At 30.0% G+C, this 26355-nt stretch overlaps 1 protein-coding gene across 1 annotated transcript in view; it reads right to left on the reverse strand.

Annotated features, from left to right (window-relative positions):
• Positions 1–10072: 10072 nt before the first annotated feature.
• The window catches only part of LOC145312745 (clusterin-associated protein 1-like), an 18795-nt gene continuing 2512 nt past the window's right edge, over positions 10073–26355 (reverse strand). The window contains exons 3-11 of the mRNA XM_080151993.1: positions 21362–21478; positions 18821–18973; positions 15820–16077; positions 15419–15526; positions 14534–14642; positions 12534–12602; positions 12262–12372; positions 11787–11866; positions 10073–10339 (exon numbers count right to left, since the gene is read on the reverse strand). Of these exons, the coding sequence (XP_080008119.1) occupies positions 10244–10339; positions 11787–11866; positions 12262–12372; positions 12534–12602; positions 14534–14642; positions 15419–15526; positions 15820–16077; positions 18821–18973; positions 21362–21478 (1101 nt within the window). The 3' untranslated portion in view covers positions 10073–10243. The remainder of the gene's footprint in view (positions 10340–11786; positions 11867–12261; positions 12373–12533; positions 12603–14533; positions 14643–15418; positions 15527–15819; positions 16078–18820; positions 18974–21361; positions 21479–26355) is intronic.

The raw sequence follows: 26355 nt of genomic DNA on the forward strand, positions 1-26355 counted from the left end.
ACTATTTAGAGATTTTATATCTGCTATTTTGAAAACCATCAACGAAAAAAGTATCAATTTAACTTGACATTGCCTTTGAAAACAAAATGTCATTGTCCATTTTTAACAACTTTTTTTGATTTTGTAGTTGACGTGAGACTTTAAGGTGCGTTTTCTTGAAATTATTAAGATCAATAAATCACCTAAGCTTACACTTGTTGGTTCTTAAAACGACCATGCTCTAGTGATGACCATATAAGAATTTGTACAATACTTGTAGTAAATAAACACTTTCCATTATTTGTTCGATTCTAGGGACCTTGAATTGAAGGAACTATCTACAATATCAGCCTCCACCACAATGACCTCTCTAGCCACCCCCTGGTCACCTGACCCTCCATCCGGATTCTCAACTACCCCCAAGACTGGCGGCGGCCACAGGACACCAGGAACACCAAAGTTACCTCGGGCAGAATCAGGTACAAATGTAAATATGATCTGGCACGTTGCAAAATCATGGATACAGTGAAAAGTCAATATGAATGAAACTGACCTGGCACTTTATCGAAATAGCATAACATTATGAAGCTTAAAAATTGTAGAAAATGAAAATATATACAATTATATAAAGTAGTAAGCTTTTTTCTGTCTGTAGCGAAGGATCTCGCTAACCACCGAACTGATATGGTTCTCCTTTACATTGAAGCTTATTAACGGTCCCGAGGTGGTTTTAGGCTATTTTTTACCTAGTATATATACAATTTAACGGTCTCAGAAACACTAAAGTTTTTTTTTGAAATTATTTATGCATTTATATACTTTATTAAAAACCAATCATGATTTTAGGAAAACTGTTCTCTCTTGCTCCAATGGTAACAGATGGTACTTATCCCTTTATTCAACATCAGGTACTTAGTTTTAAGATATTTGCTACTGATATATGAGCCAAAAAGTAATGCAGTTGACTACCTTTTTTCTGCCCCCCCCCCCCCCCCAATGTAATTTTAGATTCATTTCGCTTGTTAGCTTTACCTTATTCCACGCTACTTAGGACCTTAACTTATAACTTTTGGAAACTAAAATGCAATTAATTAACAAAATTAAATTGAATTATTAGTTTTTTTTAGAAAATTATGCTAAAAAATTATCATATTTTTATTTTATTAGAAACAATATTAATCTTTATACAAAATCTTTATATATTCCTACTGTCATAAATCTAAACTGAAATATTGGTAATATTTACTATTTAGGTAGAAAAGCAATAAAATTCTAGAACAGTATATTCTCAATTTTATTGGATTTGTTTTTGACATTTATAGGCATATTGTAATATTCTTTACAGTATGAATCTGAATCTGATTCGTTTCCCCTGGATCCAAACCGGTTCTGGGGTTTATTGAAAAAAAATATCGTATCATGTTATGGACAATTTAAACAAGTAAATAAAAATATGTTTTATGGGTCTGATTTTTAGTAGAGAAGCTACTCTATAATTCATTTTGTTGTCCGTCCGTCAGTAAGTCCTCTGTAATCTATTTGGGAAATTAGATTTACTCAAATGCTATTAAAGCTATATCTTTGAATTGTTGTCAACATTTTCTCATTCTATGGCATATTTGAATGTATAACATAACAGTCCGACTGCTTTGTAGCAACTCTTAAGCCGCTTTTATTTTTTTATGATTTTCCCATATCTTTGGTGCTTTTGGTCTGATTTGCAAAGTTTTTTTGTGGCCATTATAATATCAAAATTAAATTCCCCCTTTTTTTAGTAGTACAGAATTTATTTGAGATTTTTAAGAACTTTAGCTTCAGACAAAAAAAAATTTACTACCTAACATTATAGGATTATGTATAAAATCTTTGTTTTCATATAACCCTTCATGAAGTCCCCTCTTTCAATACAAGTTCGAACATAAGTGAATTACAGAATTGTTCAAATATAAAATAATAGAATTTAAAATAAACAAAGACAATGTAAGTTAATATATTATACAAACACATATACATACAAATTAGGGATCATCACAACTTTTTTTTCTCAATTTTTTAATAATATTCAAAATCAGTTGTCACTTGCTTCTGAAAACAGCGTACAATAAGCGAGGCAAAAATACTTGTCAAACGCCTTTTTTAGGTCTAAAATCTTATTGAATTTTAATATTTTTATTTTGACCAAATAGGTGCTAAAGGTGTGTTTGGTTATTTTTCAGGCTCCATCAAAATACACCTGAAATTTGGATGGCTCAGATGGCCGCCAGGATGAATAGATTCCAAGTTAAATTTTTTCACGAAAGTAATTTCATGAACAAAAAGTATTATATAATATAATTTTTTATTTAGATCTTGGAAAAGGCTGGTCCAGATTAGTTTTTCTTATAAGGGAAGCTTTATAGATATATTAGGATGGTTCTACATTATCCCCCCCCCCCGGGCCTTACCCCGAGAGGCGATGATCAAAGCAACTAGTAGAGTTATATAAGGTTAAACATCCAATACACACTTCCGTGAAACGTGTTTATTTATATAATTTAAAAATATTAATTTATTTCTTTTTAGTCCCTTCGATTTACATTCGATATGAATTACAAATTAATTGTTTTTATTAAAATTATCTGATACAATCGATAATAAAACACATCCTACACCTAGCTAATTATAAAATAAAAATTAGAAATGTCCAAATGTGAAGCCCTCTAATACATATTAAATATATTTAGAATTTGTATTGGCCAGACACAAAGCAAATTTATGGTCTCAACAAGTTTAAGTGAAAATATATATTCTTATTTCAAAATAGATATATTTTTTACAAAATAATATAACCATGCATAAAATGACAGGTTAAATTGTTGCAGCTTAAATTGGATGATTTTTGCGGTTGCTTCAAATTAAGTACAGCAGATTTTTCCCTAGAAATACAATTAACTGTATATAAACAACATCTTAGAACAGTTCCCTACTGTTTTTTATTTTTTTTATTTGCATATCTTAGGAATGAAGGAGTGAAGACTTCTCAAATTTAGCTTTTTACCCTTTAAACAGTGTTTTAATGTTCAGAACAAAAGACCTAAACTATAAATTTAGTATTAAGATATCAATTAATTAGCTGAAACCTTTTTATTTGAGTCTTTTCCATAATATCATTGATTGCAGAAGTATGAAAAATAAATAGATAAAAACAGTGCGACAAATAATAAATTCCATTGAATTTGGCCACTATTTACCAAGTATAATGTGTTTTTCTTAGTAGACAATATTGATACAATTTTCAGTAGCAAAGCTACTTTAAAAGTGTTCATGTCTCTCTGGAGTTGGGTTGGTAGGTCCTCAATTATAGTATGGCCTTAATTTCTGTAGAATTGCAGATAATTAACTTTTTTTCCTATCTCTCTAGAATCTCTTAGCCTTACAGTTCCCGTCCCTTTATCTACTTCCCTAACTAACCTAACAACATTCGGAATCAACTAAATTCAGCTTTAATTTGCTTTTAATTTTTAATAATCATGACATATTTAAATGTAGGATGGACGAAGAAAGGCAGTGTATAGATCAACGCCTGACATTGCTGGACTAACTTCTAAACCTGGATCAACCAAAGAACTAACCATCAAATCTGATCTTGTTGAAAATAAACCAACTGTTGAAAAAAATGATACACAGGTAAATCAATTAAATTTCACGTCAATATTATATTCATGAGAAATATGTATAGTAGACTGTAATACGTATAGCTAAAAAGTTTCCAAAGGGTAGAAATAGTCTGACTTTGAGTTAGATAAGATAAAAAGATTGCAACAAAAAATATAAAATTCAAGGAGGTTATTTTCCGTTAATTTAATTGACCAAAATATATGTAAGAAATAAAAATATATTTTAATCTGAAAGGAAACAAACTTATTTTCTTCAATGACATTATTAGTGTAGCAATTACATTCATTAAATGTGTAATAGGTTGAAGCATAAAGAAGTAGAAACTAAAGCAAAACTTTTTTTTATCAAAGTGAACATTACCAGCTTATACCTATAACGAAATTAATTTTAAAAAAAATACGAAACCTGTATGTAATTTTCATCTGTCGCTAAGGGGTAAAGTAAAATTTTTACTTATTTTATATAACCAAAAAAATACTTTATGATCAGAATCGATCTATTGGAAGTATTTAGTTGTCTCTTTGGGAAAAAATTCCTCACATCACCAAAAAGTGTAGAAAAATTGAAAAGAAATATCATACCCTAACTTTATTTTTTGCATTTCCCTGTATTCCTGGCTATCTTTCTCTCTTTATGATATCTAATATAAGTCAATTACAAGTTTTGATTTAGTGTTCACTAGTTTTCCAGGAATGAAAGGATGGATTTGTATGGCCATCCTCCCCTGCAAAAAATTACAAACCTTAACATTAGATATTCAAAAACATCTTGTAGTTGTTGTTCATTCATTCAAACCTATTCATTGAGTCCTTCCTGGTATTCTGAACTTAGAATCTACAAAACATAAGAAATTAATGGAACTGAGAAAAATTTTCAAATTTTTTAGAGTCTGGTCCTCTAACTAACAATTAAAAACTGTCCCTTTCTTTCTGATAATTCCAAATAAAACATTGACTCTAATGGCTAACTGTTTCTCAGATGGAAATCAGATTGGTCAAAAAGAAAAAAAATATATTAACTATCCCTTTACTTCTATTTGTTTTAGAATGAGATATTGGTCAGAATTGCTGATTTATCAGAGCAAGTGAAATTATTTTCCACAAAGTTTGAACAAATTCAGAGTAAACTGGAACAGGTAGAATATTTAATAACCTCCCTACCTTTGCATGTAAATATTATCCGATGTAATCATATCAGAAAAATAGTGTAATTTAAATAGAATGGAAGAGCATACCCGTAAGATATTTAAGGTTTTAATTGAAATGACTTCATTTTCATATTCTTTTTAAGTTTTTACTTTTTTTGTAATGCTTTTTACATTTTCAATTTAAGGACCTACAACCTTTAATTGGTAAAAGAGACTTCAATTTTATTCTGAATACAATCTTATACAATTAGGACCACCAACTGTCATTATATTAAAAAAAGAGGTCAAAGGCATTTCATAATACATAATCAATTATCAAATGGTTACTAATTTAATTGATGTAAATGAAGGAATAGCATTAAACGAGAAAATGTCAAAATATTGTGGCTTCCAGTCCAGCACAACATCAACAACAAATTCCCCTCCCTTCCAAACTTATTTCGAAATTAATTGGAAATATTGGTGGAAAGTAAGTTTTTTTCTTGTATCAATTGATGCCTATGACAATGTAAAGACATAGCAAGCACACAGTAGCCTAGCAGTGTTAAGTCACCAAACTCATAAAGTGCATAAAGAATAAGAACTACACCCTTTATTTTTAATTTATTTCTAATTAGAGGGTTCTGTATTATCTACAACTTTTGAAAGAAAGCACCGAAAAAAATAATATAAAATATTCAAAATATAATTTACCATTTTAGTGAGGGAGACAAATCTTTAATGAATACGTTCTTCATGTATAAGATGAAAGCTAAAGAACATTATTATACGACGAAGTGCATTACATAATATTGTAGTTTTATGGCTATACAAAATTATTCTGCTTTTTAATGGTATTCAACAATATCATAAGCGTAGCAACTATGAAATAGCTCTTACAAGTGTCAACATGTTCCATAAAAATGATACAGTTTGGTAGTTTACATAAAAATAATTAATTTGCAGAAAACCTTTAAAAAAACTTTGTCATGCCCATGAATGTAAAATTTTGTTCTTGTACACCATTGTAGTGGATAAGTTATTCATGAGAGGAAACGACTATAATCTGTAGAAAAATATATTTGCACACTAAGGACATGTTTTCTTAAAACTTTCATTTGCATGTATATTCATGAACATGTGGAAACGGAAAATGCCGATGGTCTAGCCAACATTTGGCTAGAAAACAGCTGTGAATTTTTTACAGAAATTGCAATTGAAACACAAGCCTATGTTAGTAAGTCTATAAGTACGGGAGCAATACAAAGTTTGCTTCAAACATATCGGATCAGGACCAGCATAATCATACCTGGAATCCAGAATTGCCTTTGACACCTATACTTTATTTTATTTTGTGCTATGTTAGAATATTTCAGTATTTAATTTTATTAGCCTGTTATGCCCACCAGGATAGTAACTTGTTTAAATAATTTTAATGCCAGCATGAAACATTTTAAAAGTCTTCTATCTTTTGCACACAGAAAAAACTTTCTTGGGAAGAGAACGTAGTTGTGGCTATTACAAAGTTTAAATTTTTTTGTATATAAATTAAATCATAAGATACTTATCTCTGGCTATGTGTAAAAGAATTGAGGAATGAGAAAAATATTAGGGAATAAGAAAAATATAGTTTATTACACCTTCTTTTTAAATTACAAGCGGTTTCGCCCCAAGAGGTGATTTAAATTTTTTTTTAAATTAAGTATTTCTGGTGCTGCCATTAATTGTGAAGTAACTGAGTAAAAACATTTTTTTTTTGGGGGGGGGGTGGAATTTTCATTTTTGAGGATGTTGGAGGTGTCCCAACCTCCAAGAAAATATCTTAAAACCACCACAGGACCATAGGTATGTACCCTGAAGAATAGAATCCGATCGGTTCAGTTGTTACCGAGATCTTAAGTGACAGACGTACGTACAGACAGACGAACGGACGGACAGACATCATTCTACTTTGTATTATAGATTTTTGGTTGAAACTAGAACTTACATTTTAGAGATGAAAAATTGTTTTGTTAATAGGAGGCTTCACGAGTTTATTTTCTAATTTAAGGACGCTTTTAGGACTTAAATATGTATGATTCACATCATAATGTATACAAAACAACAGTAATGTCTAGTAAAATATAACTTTAATTACCATAATATAATATGTTTGTTTGTATGCATAGTGGGTTAGTATATCTGTTTGTTTAGGGTGATTATATTATATCACATGATAGAAAGATTATAGGACTAACATATATTACATATTAGCAAAGCTACTCTATTATTCCAAATATCCGTATGTAAATCCATATGTCTGGAGCGTTTGGGATAAGCTTAAAAAAGCAAAAAAATCTAAATATGACTTATGAGCAAGAGCATCTTTTATGTAAGTTTTTTCAATCCATTTTACAGTGGATTTGAGATTTACATATAGGGGAAATGTAAAGTTTTGACGAATCCCTGAACTATCAAGCATCCAGTAAATTATAAAATATATCCATTTGTCTGTCGTTCGTGCTTTAACAGACAAAGATACTTATTTTTCATAAAGGTTTTGTGATTTTTTTTTATTTGATTGGTTGCATATGCTCTCACTTTATCCGTTTGTTAATCCATAAACTATTTAGACTATGCTTCTTATGGATGTTGTTCTCATTGCATAACTGCTAAATCAAAATGTTAAGATCAATGTTTAAGCCTCTATGCTGTACACACACAATCAATTTGAATAATGTGTATATTTTCATTTTCCAAATAATTTTGAAGACTATACAAATAATTTTATCTAAAATTTGGTTTAGGTTGAAAAGCAAGAAGCTCCTAAAGCCTTGACAAGAACACCACAGTTAGCGAGAGCACAGCCTATAAATAAACCTCAGCTTGTAAGATCTCCTTATGATTATCAACTATCTACAGAAGATATGGAACAAATTGTAGGTATTTCCCAGAGCCAGGACTCAAACTTGCGTAGCGGGGATGATGGTGAATTGGTCCTGAATCCTGCAAAACTAGAGTCAAATCTGAGACGGAGTTTTGGTAGTCAACACTCAAGGGCAGATCTGAATAGGCTATCCAGTGTTTTAGACAGGTATTTACTTTTTAGATGATTGTCTGCTCAAAAAGACCCAAACATGATTTTAACAAGGATGACAACATCTCTAACAGCGAATAAAAAAAGAATAAAGTTAATTTTCATGACACAAATGTTCAGAAGTCATAAATGTGAGAAAGAAATAGTGTTTTGGAGAATGGGAAAGAAGGCTAGATGTTCTAAATAGATTTCATGTGTCATAATTTCATGTGTCATAATTTCATTTAAAAACTAAAACATTTTTGTTTACTATAATAAAAACTAAGAAAGGAAAATTACTGAAAATTAAAGACATAAATCTAAAATTGAAAATGAAAGATTATGTAAGTAAAGGATTTCTGTCTTTTTCAAATTTAAGTATATTGAAGCCATAAATTAAAAGAAAGGGTACAAGAATACTTAAGAAAATTCCATAAACAGTATATTATTACAAAACTGCAAAGTGCGACTTTCATTTTTTTAATATCATTATATAAAAGTTCTCTACTGCATTAACTTTTCTTCAATTTAAAGATTATGTCATTATGCTTAAATGTTAATATTTTTAAAAATACTTTTTTTTCTTAAATCTATACGTATATATCTTTCTAAATCGAAAAAAAACATTAAATTGCGGAATTCAAACCAATTTTGTCTGTCCTATTGTGCAATTGTATAAATCCATTTTTGACCCACAAAATCAATTTGAACTGGAAAATTTATTGGCTTTAGCAATTTTGGATGTTTAACTGTAAAATTTAAATAAAAGCTTTTCATAGAGTTTCTTTCTTTAAAATCTATATAATTTCAGGGAATTTAAAAATAATGAGATTAATTTTATTTTGTTGAAATTAAATTAATAAAAGAAACTTCTTACATTTAAAAAGCCAGCAAAGGTCTAAGATAATTCAGAAAAGTTCTTTTGACTATTAAACAAGAAAATACTTTTAGCGGCTTCCCTCAAAGAGCTCACTAACCCCACATATTTTTGTGTTTTAGTATTTTACCTTAGGTTTGGTACAGTTAGGATATATAGTTATAGCCCCGCGGGGATAATACATAGATTAAAAATAATCCTCTGTTTAATCTTATTTTAAAAGTAGGTGGAAAAAACACCCCCCTCTACTATTTCTAATTTATTTTAAATGAAATATTTTGTGAAGGGTTTCCTGTGAGGATGGTGATGATGAAACTTTACCCCCTGCACTCCGCGCATTTGGATACAACAAAGCAGGTCAGTGCAACATCATCTTTTTATAGAATAACAGGATGTCTGTATGTGTATGCCGCTAGGTTTATGTAAAGATAAATCGCCCATATAAAATCACCCCTCAATTTGGTTTTTACTTTTTTTCTTAAGAACTAATCTTAAAATGAAAGGGTCGTTCATCTCATCATTGGATAATGCATTGAAGTTGATAATTTTTGGTAAACCCAATATATTTTTTAGAAATAGATGGTCAAATTTGCTCCATATTCCGTCAAACTGAAAAGGGAAATTCTAGCAGAAAACACATTTTTTTGTTCAATGAGATTCATATACTAATAATACGAGCGATCAAATATTTTGACAATTTTAACTTAAGAAATCAAACTATTCATAGATAATTTATTATAAATGTTTAATCTTCACATTATACAAGGGAAGAAATTTTTAACGATAAAATATACACAAGCATAGCTTTATCTTAATATTGATATTTATAGAAACTCATTATAAGGACAAAATGAAAAAGAATGCCCTTGTATCAAAATCTGTATAGTTTCTAACAAATAATATTGTCGTCTTGTTCCTCCACTCTTTTTTCTATTGGTTAATTTAAAATAGTATCTAGATAATACCCCTTTAAAAAATATGCACTCTTTTTCGATCTAGGAATAAAAATGTCACTAAAAGTATAATAAAAGATATACTTTTTTCTATACTGACATTTGTATACATATAAGGTATTATACAATTATTCCACATGAATACATAAATAGATGTAAACATATATCACATGAAAAAAATACATTTAATTTTCATATTATTTCTTTTCCTCGATAATTATGCTACATTTCTTGGCACTTTCTCACAAAAGTACATTGATAAGCGGTAGTTAGGTTAGCTTTAATGACGTCTGAGTAAATCGCATTTCCCCCATAGCGTTACGGACAAATGGATGGTCATAGAGAACTATAGAGTAGCTTCGCTAAAAGTACAAGAAAAGCCCTGCATTAAAAAAGATACTTAAGTTGTAATAAAAGAGAAAACATTCATATCAAAATTTATTGTGGTTATAATGTTTAATAATACGTTTAATAATATAATGAGATATTTTTTTTCAATTGAAATATAAAAAAAAGAATGATGTTTAATTCTAAACTAAAAATTTTAAACTGTAGCTGCTTTATAATTAAAAAGGCAGAATATATCTTTTTAAAATTCAAAAGTCGCCATCGCTGTTTTCAGCTGCTTGAGTGACCAGCTTGGCTTTAGCTGATTTACGATTCTTCAACTCTGCGGCTGCCATCTCATTCACCTTAACAAAACATTTATGAAATTTAAAGATATAAAAAGAAATATGATTTTACAGAGATTGTATTGGATATATTTGATAAAATGCCCCAAAGTTTTAAAGCTAATGCATGCAAAAGCGTGTTTATGTAAAACTTTGAGGACACGTTTACAATCCAATGTCTCGTCCCTCCCTGGATAAATACATATTAAATGGTTATAAAAATCATACAGGCGATATACAACTCATGATTAAAGATCATATGCATCAAAGAAGTTATATAAAAAAATATCTTTTACAGGCATCTTTGCCTCTCAGCTTGATTAACCCTTAGCAACAATAATTTATATTTTGATTAATGTGAATCAACAATCAGACATAAATGAAAAGAAATTATGGATTGTTTTCCTGTAATAACAGTATTTACATTATTTTGCCAATATTTGAGTTCCAACAAAACAACAAAAATTGTATTTTAACAAATTTAGTCGGTAAAACATTTTTATTTAGATATTCTACCTGTATTCATTAAAGTTTTTATAAAGATTTTTAATTATGTGAAGCTATTTATATAGATTCCTTCTGTAATATAATATATTTTCTTCATTTTGGCAAAAAATATCTTGATTGTAAAAAAATTACTATTCCTAAAATAAATTGTTTAATGTCAAAAAATATTTCAAATTTCTCGGCTTTGTTTGTTTGTGTAATCACTACAAGCTCTAACCTCTGGCAAATTAAGTTTCTAGTCCGGATATGAGGTATGTATAAGGTGCCAAGTGGGACTACTTCATCTAATTACTACAGAGTACTAATACATATTTATATGGACATCACTGTTTTCTTGTCAAGTGTATGGCAACAGTATGATTAAATATTGTAGTGGATGTCAAAGAATTATTATTGAAAAGATATTTTTGGATGTTGTGATTTAAACAACTATTGATAAAAAAATAAGTAAAGAGGAGAGTTTTGAAAAGCTAGAAATTAAGACAACTTATATATGTTTGTTTATGTTTTCCTTTTCTGTCGACTGCGTTTAAATCAATCAATCAAAAATCAAGCCAATATTATGACGGCATATTTCTAAAGCCTAATGAATGCTATTGTTTAAGATTTTAATAAACTATTTTTCAAGAAAATGTAATAACTTAAGTTTAAAACTGTTTTTTTACACAATTTATTTTCTCTCAGAGGTTATAGGTCTAAATGAATACATAATACTTTTATCTTACACCAGATTTTCAGGTTTTCTAATAAAGTAAAACACCTCTAATACTATACCCTCATCAAGATTATTATTATTAATGCCAATCTTTAACTACTCAGCAATATCTTCATCAAGTAGCATGTTACTGTCTGTGTCAAGATTATTATTATGCACACCTACCTCTAACTCTTCACTATCTGCACTATCTTCATCAAGTAGCATGTCACTAACTGTGTCCAGATTATTATTATGAACACCTACCTCTAACTCCTCACTATCTGCACTATCTTCATCAAGTAACATGTCACTGTCTGAATCAAGACTGTCATCATCCTCTCCACCTATAACATTCAGTATTCCATTAAAGTACAGTAAAAAAACAAACATAAAATTAAAATAACCATAAAATGATAAACAATTTAATACACTTCTTCACCAATTTTATGTAAAGTTATGAATTTTGTTAATAGGGATATCCTAAAAGATACATTGTCTCCAATTTCATTGTTATGCAAGTAAGTAAAAATAAAAGTGATTTTCTGGATTTATGAGGGCTAGTAGGCCAACATTAGGATATTATTGAAATCTAAAATTAAAAACACTGTATGATATTTCTTTTTCTTTTGTCCATAATATCTCACTCGATAAATGTATGTCTTACTGCTTTGCTATGCAATCAGACTTGTTTTCTATAATGCATCATATGATGATAATTAAATACCATGAATTATTTTACCTGTCATACTACCATACACCCTCCTGTTGGAGTTTGGACCAGCTGGCCTGTTCCTAGCAGATTTTCCTGGTCTCCTTTGCTCTGGTTCTGGTTTTGATGGTACTCTTGTTTCTAATAAATAATATGGTTTGTTTATAAGCCTTTATGCAATTAACAAATATGTCAATTAAAATAAAAGATCTTGCAATAATTATAAAAAAATCAAAGGCCAAAAGCTGAAAACTTTTTCTATCTACTAAGATATATAAGTGGAATTATATAAACGATTCTACCTCTAGTATCAACAACTTCATCCTCTTCATCTTCTGTGTCATCAAGATCTTCTCCATCTGAGAGCATATCTGAATAGTTTGATTTAATTCTTAATCTTAGTATTTTAAGACCCAATTAACTAAATAGTTTATGGTTGAACTATATTTTAGTTTATAAGTCAAAGGTTATACGTAAAAAGTCTTTTGTAAATTGATTGAAAAGTATTGATTATACAGGGCATAAAAAATACAATAGCCATACCGATTTCATTAAACTTCTTAATACTTTATTACAAAGTCTATTTACATAATGTTGTCATATATAATTTCTTGTAGAATAATATTATTAACAACATAATTGTAAATGTTGCCCAAAGTAAAATTAATGATACATTTCCCCATGTATGTAATACCTCACTTTATTATCTTATTATGCTAAAGTATGGTGTATTTATATATTCACTACATGTACAATTTATGTAAAAATATTTGAGAAAAAGTTTAAGGAAAAATTATGTATTTATAAGATGTTATGGGATGTATATCTATAATACAAAGTAGAACGATGTCTGTCTGTTTGTGTGTTTGTCTGTTTGTCTGTTTGTTTGTAATGAAGGATCTCGCTAACCGCTGAACCGATTGGGTTCTCCTTAACAGGGTAGCTTCTCATAGGTCTCGGGAAGGTTTATAACTATTTTCTTGGGGGTGGGACACCCCCAACCCCCCAAAAAATGAAAACCCCCCCCCAAATTTTTTTTTTTTGAATTTTTTTAACTAAAATGAAAAATGAGGGGGGGGGGGCATCCCCCCCTCAAAAAAATTTCGCTCCCCCCCAAAAATTTTTTTTTTACTTTTTCTTTTCATATCTAAAATAAGAAATTTAATTATTAAATTCAACTCTCTCCTCAAGTCCCCCTAGAGGCCTCTAGGGGCGTAGCCGCTAGTACTTAATAAAATAGTATAGCATAAATAGTATAAAGTGATCAAAGTAAGAAGTCTGTGTAAAAAAAATAGTTGTTGCAGATAAATATGAAGCTTAGGAAAGCAGTCCTTCCTAGAATTGTATTTTATGGAAAAGTTGATTCTACCCTACACTCCCCTTCCACACGTTTCAATATTGCATAGAAAGATATATAACTCAGGTACAAATGTCATTGTCAGCAGAACCTAATCTTCCTCAAGGACATGTGCACAGAAGTATTCTAAAATAACATTTCTAAGTACACTTTTTTGGAAAATTTATTTATTATTCCTATATTTAATAATTCTCAACTTAAAAAAAGCAAATTAAGTTTCATTATGTAATTAACTAACTTATCAATGCCAGACATATAAGTATCTTTCTTATCCTATCTTGTCTTGAAATTTTTGTAGATTTCACAACCCACTTGAACAAAGTTTAAAATTTCAATATTAATTATATTTGTTAGATGCTTGTACTATGTTAATATTATTTTGTCTTAATTCTTTATCACTTTATTATGTGTTATACTTTTTAAAATACTTATCCCGTCTTCTTGTCCAATCTTAAAACTTTATTTAAAATTCAATGCAATAAAGTATCAAGAGAAAAGGAAATAGTGAAAGTGTCAGTTATACACAAATAGACACATAGATTAGTATTATTATACAGTTTCCAAGTTGATATATATATATAGGTGAAATGTTTCAATATAAAGTAGTAAGTTTTTTTTATCTGAAGCTTAAGATCTCGAAAATTTCTGGTCTGAATAAATTGTACTATTCATGGAGGCTAGGTAAATGTATGGGGTGGTTCCAGGCTATTTTCCCGACCTCCCCCCCCCCCTTCCCCTAAAGGCTATGGGCGAGGCAACTAGCAAATAAGAAAGTATGAAAATGAATAAAATTAAAATCAGAATTGGGAATAAGGCAAAATATTAATTTTTTCTTTGTACTATATTATTGTAATTCAGTCTTTCAGATTGGATACGGATTAGTTAATGGCTGTAATGCTGTTATACTCAAAAATATATTTTTTAAGCAGAACAAAATAATCTTACCCTCAGATGCCTTTGTATTTTCATCTTGTTTCATTCTTTCAATGATTTTCCTTGTAGCATTCTGTCTTTCCTCCATTCTCTCCTGTTCCACTCTCTCAAATTCATCAATCTGAGAATACAAAATTTAAAAAAATTAGTTACATTGTTACTTTCTTGCTATTTACTTGAAACATGTTGAAGCTTTTTAAAATGCCAATAAAAATGATGTCTTACTGGCCGAACATTGGTCAACTAAAATATATTCTGGCCTGTCGTTTGTAATTTAGTCTGTGTATTGGCCTATTATTGGTCATTTGTATTTAATGATGTCATTTTTCATATGCACTATAAAGAGCTTTCAACATAATTATTTTTTGTAGGTCAACTACTTATAGCAAATTAGGGCCACCTAATTAGTGTTTGACCTTTACCCTAAGATATACCCGGGGCTTAAATCGTAATGCATCCGCTTGTCGTCAAGAAGTTGGTGAATTTATATCTTAACTTATCACTGGATCATAACTAAAGATCTTAATAATGGTTCCTACTGCTGCTATATCAAACTAACTAGCGGCTTCGCCCCTAGCCATTAGGGGCTTTGCCCCAAAAGATGATAAAAAAGAGTTAAGGTGAAATTCGTAAAAAAAAATAAGAACCAAGGAAATCTCCTGCAAAAAAAGGACCAAGGATATCTCCTACAAAAAAAAAATGTGAGAGGATTTTTTGTTTTTTGGGGGTTGGGGGTGTCCCACCCCCCAAGAAAATAGCCTAAAACTACCACAGGACCAGTAGGTATATTCCCTGAAGAGTAGAGCCCATTCGGTTCAGCGTTTACCGCGATCTCAAGCTTCTGACGGACAGACAGACGGACAGACAGACATCGTTCTACTTTGTATTATGGATAACCTGTTGTTCCAGATAAGTTAAAGATCTGAATCTAAGCATATACTCATCATAGCACTTTTTCAACTCAACTTCAAGCTTTTCATATTCATCCATAAATGCTGGTCGAACCTGCATAGTAAAAACTGTATAATCATACTAACCAATATAATCTAATTTAGTTTTTATTTATAAGGGCTGTAAAATAGTCTAATTCAAAACATTAAAAGATATTTATAAAAATATCATAATGAACAATTTAAAGTAGAAATTGATTTTATGGTGAGAAAAAAAATATGCTTTAAATTTGAAAGAATGAAAAAATAAATTTTTGAAATTCAAAATTATTATTAGTTATTTATTTAAATCCATTAAAACATAATGTTTTGAAAAGGATAATTTTATTATCTAATTTAATATATTACCTTTTTAAGTGTTAATAATCTTTTCTGATTCCTATCAAGCTCAACTTTTTTCTTCTCAATCTTAGCATCCAAAGCAGATTCATTTGACTGGACATTCTCAATATTATGTTGAACCTTCTTAATCTCTGTATCAACCATCTTGATAGAGTTTCTCAGTCCCACCTCTACATCTTGTATTTCAAGATTTTTAGCAAGCACGGCTTGTCTTTTCTCCCTGAGATCTATTTCTTTGCCGAGAAGGTCATACAGAGTAGCTCCCTATATAGTTTAAAATTTTTTTTTAAAACATTGAACATAAAAACAAAAATTACATTTTTATCTTTTATCAAAACTAAATGAATTAATGTAAATCAGGAAAGTTTCCTTATTGTTCATCTAATTTATTTATTTTTATAACTCTTTATATTACCAACAGTGGCGTGCGAACCGAAGGGGGCATTTGGGGCAATCGCCCCCCCCCCCTAGCGACCAAAACGCCCCCCCTGCCCCCCCCTAGCCACCGCCCCCCCCTAAATGTTGAAAAATGCCCCATTTTGCCCCCCCCTGGTCAACAAAAATGCCCCTTTTTGCCCCCTACCCTACAAAAAGCAAAACTATCCCAGTTTCAAAAAAAAAGATCAAGAAATACTCAAAAAAAAAATTTTTGGCGCTTCGCGCCAAACAGACAGTTACTATTTATTTAACCTTACCAAATTTTTTAATAAGTGTACAAATTAGGTTATAATCTTTTTTCACTGAACATAACAAACCAGGTAATAGAAAGTATTTTATTTGGTATAATATAAACTTTTTACCAAAGAAATTTTGTACATCCCCAATGATGATACACAAAATTACCCCTTATATAGATTACAATTAGTGGATGAAATGTATGGAAACTCGACTTAATTAACCAACCAATCAAAATTCCATTAAAGTCCCCAAAGTTGTTGAGCCAACGAATAAGAAAATTTTATATGAATTATTTGGGATTAGTGGAATAAATAGCCCAAAAACCCCTCCTTCCCTGCATATTTGAAGAAAAAAAATAACAAATATTTAATCAAAAAGTTATTTTATATAAAAAAGAAACAGCGTTGATATTTATCTAAGCCTTTTTCTCAACACTGTATGTCTGTCTGAATGAATAACTATATATGATGTCATATTATTTTCAGGATAAGTTTATCATTTTTTTGTTTACATACCCTTACAAAAAGACATGTTTTTTTTATGACAATTTTCATTAAAAACTAACTTGATAAAATACGCCACTCTTGTTGTCTTTAATTGATTTTAGTTCAAAGGGGGAGTAAATATTTTTAGGTGCGCTTCACGCACCGCCCTTATAAATCCTTGGAAACACCACTTAATGAAAAATTAACAGAGTTTTAAAGTGCCATTTAAAGAGGGTAGGATATGTTGATATAACTTTTTAGCTTCTCTATAATTCACTATTGCTGTCAGTATGTAATGCTAAGGGGGAAATGTGATTTTTTCAACTGCAATTAAAGATAGAAGGCTAAAACTTAATGTTAACATTCCCATCATTATGGAGTATAATTAACTATTAAAAATTCATGGATGTCGGACTGCTTTTGAGGACGTTTTTGGCTATTTTTGTATCTTTTAAATTTCGGGTAGAGTCCCTTTTGTGACATTGCCTCTTAAGGTGCATTTCGTTGCATTTTCACAGTATATAGCTTTTCCCCTATTTATAGCTCCTGCGGGGCCAATTGCCTAACCCTGCAGGGAAATCACCTGACCTAACTTAGCCTAGAATAACCTATTAAAAGCTACTATGAAAATACATCGAAATGCCCCTTAAGAGGCATTGCCACAAAAGAGACTATACCCCAAAGTTTTTCATATTTCTAAGATTTTTATATCTGTAGATGAAAGGACAAGTAATTTTTTTATTTTTTACATAGTTCTTTATATCTTTTGTTTTTATGGTATGATAAATTTTTTTGTGGATTATAATATTTAAAAAAATTAAATTTCTCGCTGTTTCGAGCATACAGTATGTAATTTACTTTAACTGTCATCACACAATATGCAGGAAAAAGGATTTGTGACTTTTTCTACCTAAAATATATATTTATTTCAACAGATGCTCTTTAAATCTACTTGTCTGTATTCTTATTAATGATTTTTTGTGCTTTGCTACTTAAAGATGTTGTCATCCTTGTTGTCATATTATAAAGAAATATTTAAAATCAGTTTTACATATTAGGTTAATTTTTGGTAAATTATTTCCAAAATGAGTGTTTTTATCTCCTCCCCCCTCAAAAAAATTTTTTTAAATAAGGTTATTCAACCTTCCTGCTGAGATTTTATAACATCCCCTTCCACCCATAAAAATGTTTTGTGGTGGGGGGGGGGTAGGTTAAATTATATTCTGTATTTTTTTTTTGAAGATGCTTTCTAGCTCCCTTCCCTTCGGTCATTGCAGGGTGGGGAGAAGGGATGGGGGAGAAGAGATGGGGGGGGGAAGAGATAGGGGATATAAACGGGAAATAGGGATGGGGAAGAAGGGATAAGGACTAGAAAACCCATAATCAAATAATCCCACCCCTTAAAACGCCCTTATTTAAAGTTAGTATATATAATCAAAATGCCCCCCCCTAAAGCAAAGTGCCCCCCCGGGGCACTTTGATTTAGGGGGGGCAAAATTTTAGAAAATCTTCAAAATGCCCCCCCCCTAGACAAAGTGCTTCGCACGCCACTGAGGTCCATACAATTTTTAGAGCTAAATTACAGTTTATGCATTGCTATCAAGAGTTAAATTTGCCTTTTAGTAACATTCTAAGTATCCTTTTATTAAGGGTTTTTTGTCTGAAGCTTAAGATCTTAATAACTACTGTACCGAATGGGTTCTCTATTACAGGTTTACGTAGGTCCTATGGTTAGTTAAGGTTATGTTTTTTAGATTTAAGATTTTTGGATGTTTTTTGCTTTTTTCCCAGCCCATAGATGCTAGGGGCGTTGCCTTTAGTATTAACACAAATAATTAATACACCTTCATGGTAATCTTTGATCCAAGTTTTCTCGTTTGTTTAAGTTGAGACAATTTAGATCCAATGTCAAAAGTTGGTAGGTCTGTATCATTTGTCTCATCATCTCCAGAAGTCAAGGCATTCCCCTTCATAGCATTGTACAGTACACTAGTCACCTTAGCAAAAGTAAAAATAATATTTAATATTACATGTTTAAGTTTCAAAAAGAAACAAAGGATGTATACTACAGAAATGATTCTGTTATAATTTTTGATTGTATTTAAACTGCTAATATTAATACCAACAAGATACTTAATTTGTTGTATGTGATATATTTGGTTGTAAATGCATATGTAACAAAGTTGTAAAAATGTAAGAAAACATACATTTAACATAGAAACTAAATGCAAAATTGAGAGATAATTTGGCAACATAAAGGCATCATTTCATTGTAAATCTCGTTGCCTTGGCAAATTAGACGTTTTCATACAACATTATTGTATTTTGTCCTATTCTTTAGATTTATTTTGATAAAGCCAAGCTTTTTTATAGTTAGGGTCGGTCCGTCTGTACACACAGGACAGTAAGACCTTTTAAAGAAATTTAGTTTAGACATTTCAGAATTGTCTTATTGATTTTTAAAATTTTAATGATGATTCCTCTAACAATTACGTACGATTTGGGAAGCTTGCAACTCTACAATCGTTACCAGAAGTCCGTACGTCCATTAAAAACATGCTGATTTTACTTTTTTGACATCATTTTTTTTTGTTATAATTAGTATGATATTATTTTTTGAATAGTAATTCCTATTACCACAAGGTATAATTTAAAAGCGAAGCATCTCTATATTGAAGTCATGAAAATATAAGTATGACCTTATATAGTATCCTGTATTTAAGAAGTTTTTAACAAATTTACTTACAATTTTGTTTAGACATATGTATTTATATTTTGCTTATTCAGTTCTGACACTGTACAAGTGTTAATGTTCGTTTGTCCTTTTATTTAAGGGCTTAGTTATTGTATATCTTACATTTAATGAGTTCCACTTCAATAACTAGTGTAAGAAAGGCGGCTTCTTAAATTTTTATTTATGATATTATAATCTTGCTCTAGTCTTCTTCTTATATTTTGATTTTTCCCTTTATGATATAATACTGAGGTAATAGCTTTGTTTATTTATTGTAAGATAATGGCTTTTATAGGACACTATAATTTTTAGATTTAGTAGCTAACTTAAATGTATTTTTATTTACAGAATCTTGATATCTATTTAGGGCGAGAATATTTTCTATTCAATTATTATGTGGTTTTTTTTATATTAATAATCTAATTTTAGATTAAACATATGATAATATAACTTAAAATAAATAATCTTTGGTTTAACATTGTGTCATTTTGTTTATTATTTATATTTAATCTTAAGCAGTTTTTATATTTTATCTACAGCTTGACACAGAGATGCTATGGTACACATTGCTGACCACCATTTTGGGAATAACATTCAGACGTATAAAAAATAAAAGTTTAGTGTCCTCTTAAGTTGATGGTAATGATTAATATTTGTTTATCATAATCTCAGTGTGAATAATGCATTAAGTCGTTAACATTTACCCAATAATATCCCTCGCACTTCAACTCTCTCAATCTTTCTCCACTCATTATTTAGCTCTCTATCTCTCTCGTTCTCTCCTTTCCTATCCATTAATTTCCCCGGCACTTATTTATGTCGCTACATCCCACTTTCTTCCCTTTACTCTCTTCTTTTATTATATCTTCCCCCCTTCTCTCTTTCTCATTCTCTATCTCTCCTTTTTCGGCCTATTTCTTCCCCTCTCTCTAACTCTAATTTCTCCTGCCATCTTTCTATCTCTCTTTCTTTCTCTCATGTTATCTAAATATATTTTCTTTTTGTCCATAAGAAACCTATCAATATATGTACATACATATAACCAGCTAATAATGTTAGAACTCAGAAATATTGTCAAAACTTTTGAACTAATAACATTGATTTACAAAGGATAAATTTTTGTTTATTATTATAGGTGATGTACTTCAATTTAGCATCTAATGTCTCATCTCATAATTTTACTGATTTTTGTAAAATAAGTAGGATCTTGGGTTTTTAACAAACGAACATGAACACTTGAATACTATTATATAAGAAAAATATTATTTGAAAGAAATACACAGTTTTGTATAAAAACTTGCTGCCAAATTGAGTAAAAATAGGTTTATTTATATTTTTTGCTTGATTATAGATATGCCTCGATTACAATACTATACTTTGTTGTCCTAGGAAGCGATTTGCCAAAATCAGCAAGTTTAAATTTTGATGTATGGACTTTCCGATCACGATTATGGAGTTTCTACGCATTCTAAATCGTACCTGACTGTTATAAGAATCAGCATGCAAAGTTTGAAATCGAAAGGACAAATGGAAAAGAGCTAACCGTTTCGGATGGACGGACGGACCGACCCTTATTATAAATACATTTGTTTTTTTATTTAAATACCTACACTAATATTGAATATATTATTCATGTATTCTCAAAAGTTACCTTTATTAATTCCTTGACTGCATATCCATCTGCTTGATACAACTTCTTTGGATTCAACTTGATATGAGCCTTGTTAGCCATGAACTGTACTACTGATCTCACCAGAATTACTCTATCCTGTAATGTAATTGTAATTAATAAGTTATTTCCTTAAACATTTACATATACATTTCTCGTATTCATTCGAATCCGGTGGATAGGAACCGGTTCTCATCCATACGAAAAAACCATGTCTAGCATCGTATTATATCCAGCTTTCTACGAATATAAAAATGTACAATCATAAGATTAAAACTAGTTTGTTAGACGGTGCCTTCGGCACCACGGGGCTAAAAAAACTAGTTTTAATCTTATAATTGTACATTCTATATCCACGGAAAGCCGTTTATAATACGATGCGAGAAATAATTATTCCAGTGTTGCTTCGAAACCGATTGATAACCGCTGGATTATAACCGGTTCTAGGGTATACTGAAATAAGGTATAGTTTCGTATTACAGACAAAATTTCACGAATATCAAAACAAAATCATAAAAATTTAAAAAAGTTTGTTAGCACGGGCCTTTGGCCCCTCGGGACCAACAACATTATAATTTTTATTTTAATATCCGCGGAAAGCTGTTTTTGATACGATGCGATAAATAACTATTATAATTTCTTTTAAATAGGTGTCCTGTATAATTTTATATAGAATTTTTTAAACTAAAAATCAGATTATTCAATTCAAAGATACTTATTCAATTGGTGTTTTAACTGTAGCAAAACATTTAGTTTATTTACTAAAATGTAATACATCAATTTAAGTTAGTATTAAAAAAAATTCCACGTTATAACTTTCTTATTAATTAGATAATAATCTAAATTTTAAAAAATTATATGATTAAGATTCATTTTATTGCAGATCTTTTATATGATCATTTATATGACCTACCTGATTTTTATCTAAAATAATCTGCGAAGCAATTAGATAATTGTTTGCATAAAGTAATTTGATTTATATGATGTATCCAAATAAAGTCAGAGTCATTTTTTATACTTCTTATTATAATGAACAATATATCATAACATGGATGAAAACAACCATGGATTTGAAAAGTTAATTGTTTTAAAACCCCCTTAATTTAATTATGTAATATCTGTTATATATTATTTTACATTTGATTTATGTTTTTTTTTTTTTTCAATTTAACCTTTGTGTTCTGCATTTTTAAAGCAGTTTGTAATATATCTGCAATTTAGTAAGATTTTATATACTATAGCTGAATACCCTAAAACAATTACTGGACCTATGTGAATCTTCCCTAAAACTAAGAACTCAATCGGTCCAGAGTGGTTATAGAAATCTTTAGTAGCAGACAAAGACCTTATTACTTTTATATTATAGGATAGAAATATAGATCGTTTTAGGAGTATAACCATTTTAACAATAAAAATTGCGCCTAGAAAAATAGTTATAGATGTTTCACACTTTTGACGTGCCTGTTATATTGACGTCATTAAATACAATATACCCAATCTCTTTTCTAGGGACTTTCTTACCCCCTTCCATTTGTCTTTTCCTATACTATGACGTAAATAGAACACGTTAGCCAAACACGGTGACATCTATCTCCAATTTGTTAGGGCACTATAGACAGCTACGCAACTAGAATGTAATAAAAAAATGCAAAGGATAGTTTTTAAAGAAAAAAAACTTTTTGTTTGTGAACGTATGCCATCTTAGGTATAGGTTTGTATTATCAAGCAGACAACTTTATTGCTAGAAATCAACACAAAAACGGTGCCCATATTAATTGAACAAATCTAAAAAATAATTTTATGAAATGAAATGTATGTATAATTACATGTATGTAATAGGCATTAAGACTGTTTTATTATTCCCAGGTCTCGCTTTATATCGAAATTAAAGTTAAGAATGAAGCCAAATAGGTTTAATTACGGAAAATAATTCATAATAAATGTAATTGCGTATAATGAAAACATAACATTTTACATAATATGCTTCTCAAAGAAAATGTTAGAAAATATACCTAAATTAAGAATAATTATGAAATTTTAACATGTATAATCAGACACATAGATAAACGTTAAGTTCAAAGTTCACATAAAAATCATTTCGAAAATGAATATGGATTAGTTCTCAATGACCTAAGGGATAAGACAATGGCTGATAATTTTTTATGTACATCTCAAATCATTACACATAAAATTTTCCCTTTTATAGATTTCAATTAGTGGTTGAAACTTTTAGACACTTAATGAACTTAATGACACTTAATGAACCAACAAATCATAATTTAATAAAAGTCCCAAAAGTTGTTGAGCTAAACAAAAAGAAAATGGAAGCATAAATCTTTGAGGTCATTTCAACAGTAGCGGCCAAGTTGTCTTTTACCCAGGGAAGGAGAGGATTTTTGGCTGTTTATTACACTTGTCCCAAAAGCAATATAATAAGGTTATCTTATTCGATGGCTTATAAGCCTTGGGGACTTTGATTGATTTTTGATTGGTTTTTTTATTTAGTTGAGTGTCTAAACGTTTCAACCACAAATTGTACTCTACAAAAGGGGTTGCTTTGTGTATCATTATTGTGGTTGCACTGCACATCATATATCGGACATACCACAGCCAAAATTTTTCAAACAGGAACTGTATTAAAAAAACTATTGCCTTTCATAGTAAATAATGGAGAGAGATTGAATGAGAGAAGGTTATCCGCAAAACTCATAAATATATGTTGTTTGTACAAAATTTTGGATTGCTAAAGTTATTGTTGGCAGTAAAACAGTAATATATATTTATTTGAGGATAGGAATAAACATTAAAACATGGACAATTATGTCTAAATTTGCTTGGCGAAAACCAGCTAACATCATTTTCGATTTAAATAATAAAGTTTAATACTATGAAAAACAAGGATGACAACATTCAGAAAAGCGAACCATAGCAATTCTTTACAATATCAAACATACGAGCATTCACAAATGTAGAAATACTTTATTAGGTGTAGATAAGGTTGACACGTAGACAATCTTAAGATTATTAAGTTAATTTAAAGTCAATAAACAGACAATTAAAAACACCAAATAAATTGTTTAGTTTAAATAAATTGTATAGTTTAAAAGTCAGTAGCCTTGGTCTGTTTCCTTATTTGTGATTGCTATAAATATTTTTTGCATAAAATATATTGGACAATTTTGCACTGCTTAGCTGAATTTTAAGTTTTTATACAATTGAATTATGTATTAATTTCATTTGTTATCTTGATCATGTTTTTTTTTTATTTTAGATGAAAAGACTTTCTGGTTGTCTATAATCATAATAAAATTATATTATACAAATTAGTATTGTTTTTGTTTGTCCTTTAAGGTCTTAATAACCAGTGCCCTGAGTTCTGAGTGATAAAGATGCTTTCCATAGCTATTTTATTATATCCCCAAGCAAAATACAATCAGCCCGGTAGCAGTTTTAGAAGGACGGATAGACATTTTTTTTTGTAAATTTTCCTATTGTATGAATTAGTAAGGTTGTTTTGTCTGTAGCTTAAGATTTCAATAACTTCCGATTTGTTGAGCTTTCCATTTTAGTGAAGCGTCACACATGACCCGGTCAGGATGGTTTTAGGCTAATATATTTTATATTGATGTCGTTCTGTCCTTCCCTAACTCTATGAATACAGAGCCCCTAAAAGATAGGTGCGCAGTACCTAGTTTAAACTAAAAGTACAATTATGTAATATTTAAATAAAAGTAGAAAAGGTATTTTTTTTTTCTATTTAAGGAAAAAAAGTTGGAAGGTATTATTCTGTAAATGTAGGGTTTACTCACACTGCGTCATGCATATTGCAATACAGAATATCAGAGAGTGGCCATCTACACAAAATAAGTAGCTAAAGTTATAGCAATATTTTCATTTTATAAAAAAAATTACACAATTAAACAACAAACAGTTTAGCTGATTGATATGTAACAAATTTCTGAAGCGTTTTTATTTCAAATAATGTCAAATCTACTATTACTATTAGAGACAAGACAGTCTCAAGTAGTATGTCCATCAATGCCAATGAGAAAACGGCGTTAAAAATGTGGCTGTATAGCAGATTTTGATGCCTGCTCTTCATTTGTAAATTCCTTAAAATTCTGGATTAAATATGCAATATTTTGTTGGTAGAGGTAAGTGAGACAGCCAGGCATTTATCATATAAATCTTCAGCACAGATGTCTTAGTATTCAAACAGAAACATGGACTATTGTATTCACAAGGAGCGAAACGAAAAAGCCGAATATATAGGGACATATACGAAAATAGAAGAAAACCAAAGAAAACCATCTATCATATAATGTAGTAAATAATGTTTTTTTGAATTCTATGATCTCAATAACTATTAAACCGATTGGGTTCTCTAATTTAAGTAACATTTAACATACGTTCAGTGATGTCCTAAAGCTGTTTTTAGCCCCTCTCTATCCCTTAGTTTACAAAGACCTGAGATGCTATGGGCGCAGTCGCTGTTGTACCATAAATATACATTTGTATATGTTACTATACCAAGCAAGAGGGCACTTAGACTCGTGTAAGGGAACCCTACTCCAGCTTGAAGGCACTAGGACACCCGTAGGCCGGCGTCATAGACAAAATTCATATATGTATATTCATATATTAATAATGGAGAAATTTTAAACTAGGGCCACAGAAATAAGCTACTCTGATCGTCATAAACCAATCAACACATATTCATGTAATTTACTAAGAACATAAAAGTGCGCCCTAGCTGTGACAAACAGACAAACATGCATTCAGGGACAAAAACGATTATAAATAAAATACCATACTTTCGAGCATTAAAAGGATATAATATGTATTCTCTCTATTTATAATTTACTTTTGATTTGAAAGCATATATTTACGGATAAACCGTTATTCTAAGGTGGCTTTGCTACTTCAAAAAATATGAATGGTTGTACTTTTTGCCCGCATTTCCTTCTTGAAATATA

This window comes from Acartia tonsa, chromosome 2, assembly GCF_053477335.1.
Source record: "Acartia tonsa isolate MP-2025a chromosome 2, ASM5347733v1, whole genome shotgun sequence".
In the NCBI taxonomy this organism is placed as follows: Eukaryota; Metazoa; Arthropoda; class Copepoda; order Calanoida; family Acartiidae; genus Acartia; species Acartia tonsa.